This window comes from Salpingoeca rosetta (assembly GCF_000188695.1).
Source record: "Salpingoeca rosetta unplaced genomic scaffold supercont1.37, whole genome shotgun sequence".
In the NCBI taxonomy this organism is placed as follows: domain Eukaryota; class Choanoflagellata; order Craspedida; family Salpingoecidae; genus Salpingoeca; species Salpingoeca rosetta.
In genome coordinates this window covers 572,845-582,844 of record NW_004754897.1, presented here as the reverse complement: position 1 = coordinate 582,844, position 10,000 = coordinate 572,845, and the positions used below count along the sequence as shown (strand labels likewise).

The 10,000-nt window shown below is 54.8% G+C and overlaps 2 protein-coding genes across 2 annotated transcripts in view; one reads left to right on the top strand and one right to left on the bottom strand.

Moving 5' to 3' along the window:
• PTSG_10914 (TKL protein kinase) overlaps positions 1-8,433 on the top strand; it is a 15,230-nt gene extending 6,797 nt beyond the window's left edge. The window contains exons 17-34 of the mRNA XM_004988242.1: positions 1-64; positions 277-405; positions 658-875; positions 1,162-1,266; positions 1,624-1,991; positions 2,196-3,475; positions 3,767-3,827; positions 4,051-4,151; positions 4,478-4,578; positions 4,835-4,947; positions 5,256-5,412; positions 5,655-5,926; positions 6,112-6,174; positions 6,326-6,345; positions 6,562-6,913; positions 7,211-7,310; positions 7,477-7,629; positions 7,888-8,433. The exon at positions 1-64 is cut by the window's left edge and continues 15 nt beyond it. Of these exons, the coding sequence (XP_004988299.1) occupies positions 1-64; positions 277-405; positions 658-875; positions 1,162-1,266; positions 1,624-1,991; positions 2,196-3,475; positions 3,767-3,827; positions 4,051-4,151; positions 4,478-4,578; positions 4,835-4,947; positions 5,256-5,412; positions 5,655-5,926; positions 6,112-6,174; positions 6,326-6,345; positions 6,562-6,913; positions 7,211-7,310; positions 7,477-7,629; positions 7,888-8,235 (4,005 nt within the window). The 3' untranslated portion in view covers positions 8,236-8,433. The remainder of the gene's footprint in view (positions 65-276; positions 406-657; positions 876-1,161; positions 1,267-1,623; positions 1,992-2,195; positions 3,476-3,766; positions 3,828-4,050; positions 4,152-4,477; positions 4,579-4,834; positions 4,948-5,255; positions 5,413-5,654; positions 5,927-6,111; positions 6,175-6,325; positions 6,346-6,561; positions 6,914-7,210; positions 7,311-7,476; positions 7,630-7,887) is intronic.
• Positions 8,397-10,000, bottom strand: part of PTSG_13120 (polypeptide N-acetylgalactosaminyltransferase 13) — a 6,231-nt gene continuing 4,627 nt past the window's right edge. Inside the window, exons 15-20 of the mRNA XM_004988241.1 lie at positions 9,970-10,000; positions 9,649-9,733; positions 9,335-9,410; positions 9,097-9,167; positions 8,906-8,957; positions 8,397-8,720 (exon numbers count right to left, since the gene is read on the bottom strand). The exon at positions 9,970-10,000 is cut by the window's right edge and continues 84 nt beyond it. Of these exons, the coding sequence (XP_004988298.1) occupies positions 8,614-8,720; positions 8,906-8,957; positions 9,097-9,167; positions 9,335-9,410; positions 9,649-9,733; positions 9,970-10,000 (422 nt within the window). The 3' untranslated portion in view covers positions 8,397-8,613. The remainder of the gene's footprint in view (positions 8,721-8,905; positions 8,958-9,096; positions 9,168-9,334; positions 9,411-9,648; positions 9,734-9,969) is intronic.

Sequence of the window (10,000 nt, the reverse complement as noted above, 5' to 3'; positions counted from 1 at the left end):
CGCTATCGTGCGCCAGAGGTGGTGCTCGACCCAAACACCGCAACAGCCGCGGCAGACGTCTTCAGTGAGTTGATCGATGTGGATGGTGACAGTGGTGTCGATTGTTGTATGTTGGTGATGATGGTTATGGTGGCGGTGTGTGGCGTGGTTGTTCACACAGTGGGGCACCACACGTGCCCCACATGTACATACACACATACACAGTGTGCGTCACTGACAAGTCCGCCCATAGCTAACCCCCTCCCTTCCCCATTCCCTTACATTCACACATGACAGGCCTGGGACTGCTGGTGGTTGAGGTGCTTGAGTTGAAGCACCCGCTTGCCCACTGCCGCACATCGGATGCGTGTGCAAACGCCGTCAGGAACACGTCGCGTCTCGTGCGCGCACCCTCGCCCCTCCAACGTACGTCGCCACCTGCTTTTTGCTTGCAAGCACGGAAGCAGCTGGAAGGGGCCATGGGTGCAGTTGTTGCGTCTTGAAAGTGTTGGCGTTTACTGCTCCTCTGTCGCAAGTGTACGCTATATAATTTGTTTTTACGGACGCCCAAGTGTCGTGGTCTCGTGTGCACGTGTTCTTCGTTATCGCACCTACTCTTCTCACCCATACCACAACCACAACTCCCACCCACCACACCTCGCATGTCACCCACCACAGCGGAGTTTGTCAACTGCTGGAATCAGGATCCACTCTCCCGTCCGTCCGCACTGGAGGTACAGTCCTTCCTCACAGTCGCAGAGGACGCGGCAGCTGCTGCTGACTCAACAAAAATGGCAGCGAGAGGCGCGGGTGCAACGGGCAATGCATCGACACGTGTTGGCACATCACTGCTCGACAGCACGCAGACGTCCGACCCATCGTCCGCGCTCGGACAGGTCTGCACACGTGTATTGTGTGTATGTGTGTGTGTGTGTGTGTGTGTGTGTGTGTGCGCGTGTGTGCGTGTGTGTGTGGTCACCGCTGTGATTGGTGTTGTTTGCACTGTTAAGGCTGGTGCCGTCTGTTTTCACAACAATGGTCACACGCACGCAAACACACACACACACACACACACACACACACACACACACACACACACACACACACACACACACACACACACACACACACACACACACACGCATGTGCACACACACATGCATGTGCACACACGCTGCGCAGGTGTTGTCGGATGTGGCATATCTTCAGGATGCTGGTCGCCGTCTGGCCTATCCCCAGCACAGGCGCTCGTCGACCGCCAGCGATGCTTCAGACTCGTTCAAACAGGTACAGACGCACACAGATGAGGCAATATGAGGGGATAAGGCAATGTGAGGGGAGCGAAGAAAGGAGAGGGACGAGGTAGTAGTGTGTTTCATGGAGGGTGATGTTCCATTGCTGTCGCACCCCACCTCTGACCACATGATTCACAATCACTCCGCCCACCTTTTCCCCATCTGCTCCAACTTCACTCCTCCCTAGCACACACACACACACACACACACACACACACACACACACACACACACACACACACACGCACACACGCACACACGCACACACACACACACACACATGCACACCTCATTTTCACCCTGATTCTCAACTCTCCATGTTCTCCTTGCCCTTTCGTGCCGTGTGTAGTTGTTGGCTGGGAAGGACTCGAGTGATCTCTTTGACACGACGCTGCCGGATGTCTCGCCCATTCGCCCGCTCGAAACGCAACTCAAGAAACCAGAGGAAGGCGGTGGTGATCATGGTGCTGATCATGATGCAACGCACCGTCGTGATGATGCAGGAGGCGACCGTGGTGGTGACGGCGGTGCACGGAAAGCACATGCGTCGTCATCATCATCGTTGTCCATGCGTGGCGATCGCGAGCGCGTGGTGGACGAGTCTATGCCGTCTGATGAAAGCATGCTGTCCTTCCTAAACGCGAGCGCGTCGCATTTAGTTTCGTCTGCTGTCAAGCAAGGCGTGGACGACCTCGTTCACTCGCGCACACGTGGCTCGTAAGTGCATCCTGTCTGCATTTTCTTTGTTGTTCCCAATGGTGGTGTTTGAATTCCATGTGCGGCGAATGCCTATTGTCTGAGCACCTCGGCATGACTGGCACCCGGCGACTTGCGAAACTGCACACACACACACACACACACACACACACACACACACACACACACACACACACACACACACACACGTGTGTGTGCTTGCAGGCAACGAAAGCGCCAGTCACCGCCTCGCTTCTCCTTTGATGAAGACCAGCAGCACGCGCAACACGAACAAGACACATCACAGCAGCAACAGCAGCAGCAGCAGCAGTCACAACAACAGCACCACCAACAGCGCACGGCGTCTGTGACTGAACCGACTCCAACCCCTGCCACCAGTCTCATGCACAGAGCAGTCGTGCAGCGGGGTCGTGGTGGTGATGATGATGGTGGTACTATGGAGACAGTCAAGGAAGCGAAGGAAGCTGAACGCATCGAAGAGAGTGCCAGCAACATCGACAGTACTGGCAACGGCAACGCTGTTGATGAGCGCGTGCGTGACGCGGGTGCAAGTGGAAGCAATGTGGCGGCGGCGCTGACCCAACGGGATGTGCAGTCATCACCAAACGATGCCAACTCCAGTGGCGAGATTTCGGCGCGTGTGATGTCGCTGGAGAAGGACCTGACTGCCGTCATGTCGCGCGTGCTTGCAGGCAGCCAGCCCGACGTGTCGTCAGCGCGTCGTCGTGACAGCAGCGGCGATGGTGCTGAGGGCTCTCAAGGTGGCGCTGCTGTTGCTGATGGCAAGCAACAAGAAGAAGACACACGGGGTGAATATAGTACGGGAGGCGAGAAAGGCAAAGACAAACAACAGCACCATCATCAACAACAACAACAACAACAACAACAACAACAGCAACAACAACAACAACAACAACAGCAACAACAGCAACAACAACAGCAGCAACAACAGCAGCAGCAGCAGCAGCAGCAGCACGCTGTGCCTGCAAGCAACCGTCGGCAGCTTGAAGGCCGCGTGGGCGTGTCCGTTGACGGTCCTCTGTTGCCCATCCCATCCGATATTGCGCAGCCGGTAGCAGTCGACGAAGGCGCGCATGCAAACGCAAGCGCAAACAACAGTCACGCTGATTCCAGTGTTGAGGGCGGTGCACGTGGTGTTGATGTGGCTGATGTGATGGACGTATGGCAGAAGGAAGGCGGGGCCGAGCAAGACGCAGTGACAGCGGCACCATCAGCAACACATGATGGCGTGGCAGCAACACATGACCGCGCGGCAGATGCTGAACCAGTTGTGACCGCTGTGAAGGATGATGACGAAGGCAGGAAGAGAATACAGAACAGCGACGAGCAACAACAAAACGACAGTGCTGCTGCTGAAGCAGAGGCTGAGGCATCTGAAGGACAAACGGCGACAGCCACAACACGTGCAAGCGCACCTGCTTCTGCTGCAGCCGCTGATGCAAATGATGACGACGATGGTGATGGTGGGTTGCTGCCATTGTTTGCGTGTGCTGTGGCCATGTGCTGCGTGGTCGTTGCGCTCATGATGGATGTTGAACTCCCATTGTGAATGCTTGATGGTGTTCATGTGTTGTGAAGGGGAACGGAGGTGCGTGTGTGTGTGTGTGTGCATTCATGTCGTTAGATACCCGCACATGCACACTCACGCTTCCATGCACGCTCTCTTTCACACGCACACCTACACACGCCTACCAACACACACACACACACACACGCACACGCACACGTACACGTACACACACACACACGGACAGACTTCTTCTCCATATTGCGTAAAGCAAAGGAACAGAAGGAGGAAAAGGACCTGACATGGAAGTGAGTCACTGGCTTCAGCCGCTGCCATTGTTGCTTGCAGGCAACGCTGTCGTTCTTCCATGCACCTGCCGCACTCACCGTTACCCCGTGCTGCTGTTGCTTCTTTGCATCTCACCGTCCCCGTCGCCACCACCACCACAACCAACCACATTGATTGCATTGCCACGACCACCCTCTCCAATTACCATCACCACCGCCCTGCCGTTGCTGCCGTTGCTGCCAGTCCGCTGGATGAGGTTGATCTCGCTGCCCCCGAGCACGAAGGCGTCGTCGGTCCGCGGCGTTGGGCGCTCTCCTTCGAACACCTCCTCGCTGATGAGCAGGGTATGCAGTCGCATTCACACACGCACACGTTGTGTGTGTGTGTGTGTGTGTGTGTGTGTGTGTGTGTGTGTGTGTGTGTGTGTGTGTGTGTGTGTTCATACACGCTGCACATGTCCACACGCGCTGTTCGTGTGTGCATACATACTACACGTGCACGCATACGCGCAAACACAAAGTGCATACAGGAAGTTGTTGATGGATATGATGTGTGCCCATGTCCGCGTCCGTGTCCGTGTGCGTGCGAACGAGTGTTTGCCTTCAATTGCTTGATTGATTGCTTGTATTCACTCTTCTTCGCCCTTCCTCTCCGTGTAACCACCCTCTAGGACTCGATTGCTTGCAAGCATTTGTGCGCGATATCCTCTGTGAGGAGAATGTTCGTTTCTGGCGCGACGCGCAGGGCATCAAGTCCATCCCCGACGAGGAGGTACTCGCAGTGCATATTGCATCTCTCTCTCACGTGTGTGTGTGTGTGTGTGTGTGTGTGTGTGTGTGTGTGTGTGTGTGTGTGTGTGTGTGTGTGTGTGTGTGTGCGTGTGTGTGTGTGTGTGTGCGTGTGTGTGCGCGCCAACTGATATTCTCCCCGCCGCCACCTGTTGTGGCCTCAACTTCCTGCACATCACCTCTCACCACGCAAACACACACCATAACAACACAATCCTCCTCCAACTCCCCAACGTCAGGTGCCTACTGCTGTTCGTCGCATTTACAACACGTATTTCCGCAAGGAGGCGCCACTTTGGCTCAACATTGAGCCCAAGAACCGCGCGCCAGCGGAGAAGGCGCTGGAACAGGAGTGAGTTGTCTCGCAGACGTGTTTCATGATGCGGATGTGTTTGGTGAAGTGTACATGTATACGTGCGGTTCGATGTATGTGCGTGCGTCCATGTGTTTGTGTGTCACGTACACTCAAATCGCACCACAGCTCTGTGTCTCCTGTTTCGCATACTCTTCTGCATGTTCATTTGTCAACCCTGCCAGCTCACCACCGCACACACCACACCCATAACCCACCACTGCACACACCACACCACTTCCTCAACTCCCCCCGCCCTTCAACCTCACCTTTCTCCTCGTTCTCCTTCTTCAATCCACCGCACACAGACACCCTTCACGCCACTGCTTCGTACCTGCACAGAAGGAAGTGTTTTACCTGATGAAGAGGGACACATACCCAAAGTTCCTTGACTCAAAACGCTACAAGAAGGCAGTGAAACGTTGGGAGAAGGACAAGACTGCAGCTGGAGCGAACCAGCAGCAGGTGAGCTAGTCAAATGTGGTGATGATGATGGTCTTGGATGTGGTAATTGCGGCGACTGTGGTGATGGTGGTGGTGATGGTGATGGTGATGGTGATGTTTTGAAGTGCGTGCACCGGCCAACTTTAGTTATCTCCCTGTCTCCAACTTCTTTGACACGTTCTCCACCTCCAATTCCAACTCCCGCTCCTCCAACACACACACACACACACACACACACACACACACACAATACCGTCTCTCAGACGACGTCCTCGGTGTCCAAGAACACACGCGCGTCATCATCGTCGTACTCCTCCGCCACAACAGCGGCAACAGCGGTTTCAACAACATCGTCAGCAGCTGCAGCAGCAGCAAGTGCGTCTGCATCAGCAACGTCTGGCCGGAAGAAGAAGAGGATTGTGTCCCTGTTCTCGCGCAAAAAGGGAAAGAAGAAGGACTCGCAGGACTCTGTGGACGGTCCTCATTCGCCCATGACGCAACGAAAGCGGTCCTCCCTGTTCTCCGCTTTTGGACGGTGTGTGTATGTGTGTGTGTGTGTGTGTTGTTTGTGTGTGTATGTGTGCGTGTGTGTGTGTGCGTATATTGTGTACAAATGCCTCTGCTTGACATTGCACTTGTGTCTGCTCTCACGCCCACGTTCATCTTCCTACATCACCTTTCTGACACACACACACACAATCATTCCTCCATATCCATCAGCGGAAAGCGCCATTCGTCTGCGCTGGAGGCGCTGGAAGAATCCACCGTCTCGTCTGCAACCACGTGAGTCCGTTCATTGTTGCCTGCAGGCATTCATGTCCGTGGTGTTGATTGCGTGGCGCTTTTCACTACGTGTGTTTCCTGAACTCACATGAGCTTCCAACTTGCTTCATGTGCAAATCGTCACTCCCGACCGCTCGTCTGACACCAACAGATCCGCAGTGCCCCAATCAGGTTAGTCGCAGTCACTCGTGTGTGCTTGCGCGTGTGCATGTGTGTATATTTGTGCTGAGCTGGCTTCATCGTGTTTTTGGCTGGTGCCATCATGTGAGACCCGTTCACTCGTGCACACACACACACACACTCTCTCTCTCTCTCTCTCACACATCCACACACACACACATACACACATCCACACACATCCACACACGTCCACATGTCATGATGCAGACACGACTGATGGCGGTGCCAACTCGACCTTCAACCAATCAGAGCGTGACACCACGAACGCGACAACAGCGGGCAGTGGAGATGCTGATCATGACACGGTAAACGACACTGCACCTGCAGATGACGCAAACATGCGCACAACAACAGCAGGTGGCGCAAAGCCGGACGGAGAGAGCGCAACCACTGCTACCAACAGCACTGCTGGCGATCATGACCGTGATGGCACTGATGGTGATGGTGATGGTGATGGCGAGATGGACGCGACGATTGTGTCGACGATGAGGACGAGTCTTCGCGATGAACAGCAGAGCAACGGTGTCGTGTTCCGCATATGCTTCGGAAACGACTACAAGTGAGACAAGGGAGTGGGAGGGAAAGCGAGAGAGAATGTTATCGTTGCGTACATGCGTTGGTGTGAATGTTGGTGTGTATGTTGGTGTGTTTGTGTGTGTGTGCTGGTGTGTGTGTGTGTGTGTGTGTGTGTGTGTGTGTGTGTGTGTGTGTGTTGGTGTGGCTGTGCTTGCACGTGTGTTAGTGCAGGTTCGTCTTGTGCTGCGCTGTTGTTTCTTTCATTTGTTCCTCTCCTCACCACCGCCCATTCCACATCTCATTCCCATATCCCATTGAACCACCACCACCACCATCTCAGGTCTGTGGTGAAGGCGACCGCGTACATGCCGCTCGCCGCTGCCATTCAGCCGTTTCTTGACAAGTGGCATCTCGAACGCCAGCTCATGTCCCTCTACGAGGTGTGCTGCATGTTGTGTGTGTGTGTTGTGGTGTGTGTTTATAACCACACACACACACTCCCCTCCACAGTTAACCAGCCACCCACCCGCCTTGCTGTCATTCACAACTCACACCCAACACCACAACATCCTTCCCACGCCTCCCCCTTCACCTCCGTCGTGCCAGGCGGACACGGGTGCTGTGCTGCCGTGGGACGAGCCGTGCGGAATTGTGCAGGGCAAAGAAATCAATCTTCGGCGCCGCCCGAATCTGCGCATCGCATTTGAGGACGGCAGCTATTCACAGATCCCCGTCGACGAGCACTCCACCGTCAGGCAGGCACGTTGCTCCCGTGGCTTGGGGGGGGGGGGGTCCTGTGCGTGCGTGCGTGTGTGTGTGCGTGTGTGTGTATGTGTGTGTATGTGTGTGAGTATGTGTGCACCAGACCTGCATCATTCACCACTTGCTCACCATCACACATCCATTCACTCCACGACCAACTTCAACCCCCCCGCCACACACACACACACACATGTGCACATGTATACATGCACAAACACGCCTCTCCCCCTCCTTCCCTGCACCAACCCACATCAGGCCATGGCTGCTTGCTTTGACAAGCGCGGATTGCCAACAGACGAGCAGCACATGCTGTCGTGGACGGTGCTGGCTGCTGATGGCGGTGCACGTACCGTTTCACTTGATGAACACGCACACGCGCACTGTGACAGCGGTCTTACGCTGAAACGACATGCACACAGCAGCAGCAGCAACGCCAGTAGCAGTGGTGCAGTGACGTCAGCGAATCAAGAAAGCGACGCGAGGGATGTTGGTGTGGCACAAGGCAACGGTGGACCCGCGACCATCACCACCACCACCACTGGCATTCAACAGCAGCGACATTTGAACGTGTCTGTGCAGCCTGATGATGTCAGCTTCGTGTAGTCGTGGACTGATGAGTGCAGCAACTTATTCAACGTGTGTGTGTGTGTGTGTATGTATGTGTGTGTGTGATGGTTCAGCTACGTTCAGGCAGAAAATCCCTTTCCATGTTTGTTCATTTTTCCCGCGCGTGTGCATGTTCACGCGCGCGCCATACCACTGTTTCTCCTCAACCCAGAATTGTATTCAACAAGAACGCTATGTGCTGTACGCATGCTGTGACGAAATGACCGGGAAGCGGAGGCAATTGTGACGTTGACGAAGATGGGACATTGCTGGTAACGCAACACACACACACACACATGCATACACAGACACACACACACACACACAAACACAGTCGAGGCTGTATGTTCGTCGTGGTTGTACCCATCGCAACGATCACACCCACGTCCACTGCTGACCAGAGCTCCCTTCCTTACATGTGTCCAACTTCAACTCGTGCTGTCCATTACCCGAGACAACACTTGACAGGCATCCGTTGCTCGCTACGTGTGCATATGTGTGTGTACGCGTGTGTGCGTGCGTGTGTGCGTGTGCGCATGGGGAACTTTGAGTGAGTCCACCTCAGCACCATGTTGATCACTTCCTCACAGCAGCGCCACGACCTGCTCATCTTTGTTTCCATCACACTCCCGTCACACGCCCGTCACCTTCAAACCAACTGACTCACCGACATGCCGGAAGACGTTGTTCTCGTACTTCCACGCCTGATTGCCCTGCTTCTGTTGACAGCAAAGGTGATAACGAGGAGTGAGGACGCGTGTTGAGCGGAGCGATGTAAGCAGACGAAGGAGGAGGGGGAGGAGGAGGAGGAGGAGGAGCAGAAAACGCTTCCGCGCATGCACGAGCCGTCGTCATTACCTGGTGACAGCGCTGGAGATGGATTGGCGCAGGAAACTTGGACGAGTACACATCCAAACACAGGCTGTCCGCTGTTGCGCGGTGGTGGGGTTATTTGAGGTGAGCAAGGATGGGTGTGTGTATGTGTTTGTGCGTGTCATTGGTCACACAAACACATACACACACATGCACACACACACGCGCGCGCGCGCACACACACACACATGCAAACATAACGCACACATGTGCACATGCGCACCTGTTCTGATTTCGTCATTGACAGTGTACATCCATCCCTGGTTACCGCCCTCTCCGTGACAGCTGAACACGCCAGCCTGTAGCCAACATACACACACGCACACATACACACACGCACACATACACACATACACACATACACACATACACACGCATACATACACACGCACGCAGTAAGCGAACAACAGACGTGTAAATACATGCGCGTGAGCAGGAGTGCATAGAGGCCACATACACACACAAAACACACACATGTACACACACACCCTCTCGCACACATTCATGCATGCACACACGCGCGAACAGGTGGCCCACCTGCCCGCCAGCCCTGTGTCCCATCTTGTCCAGGCAGAGGCCGTTGCCTGCACGCAACGCGCCCTTGTGCAAGACGTGCTCAGAGCTTGGAGTTATGGCGAAGGCGGATGTGATGAGGATGTGAGGATCACGGTGGGAAAGTGGGGATGAGCCAGTGAGCACGAGCTCGTCAGTGCATGTAAGAAACAATGCGTCTTGCAACACCCATATTGGCAAGACGTACACGCACGCACGCACACACACACACGCACACACAATTACACACATGTACGTGCAAAGCACACACCCAAACGCAATCAAAACATGCCCCGGTGGACTCACTCCGGTACAAAGAGGTCTGGCAGCACGTGTT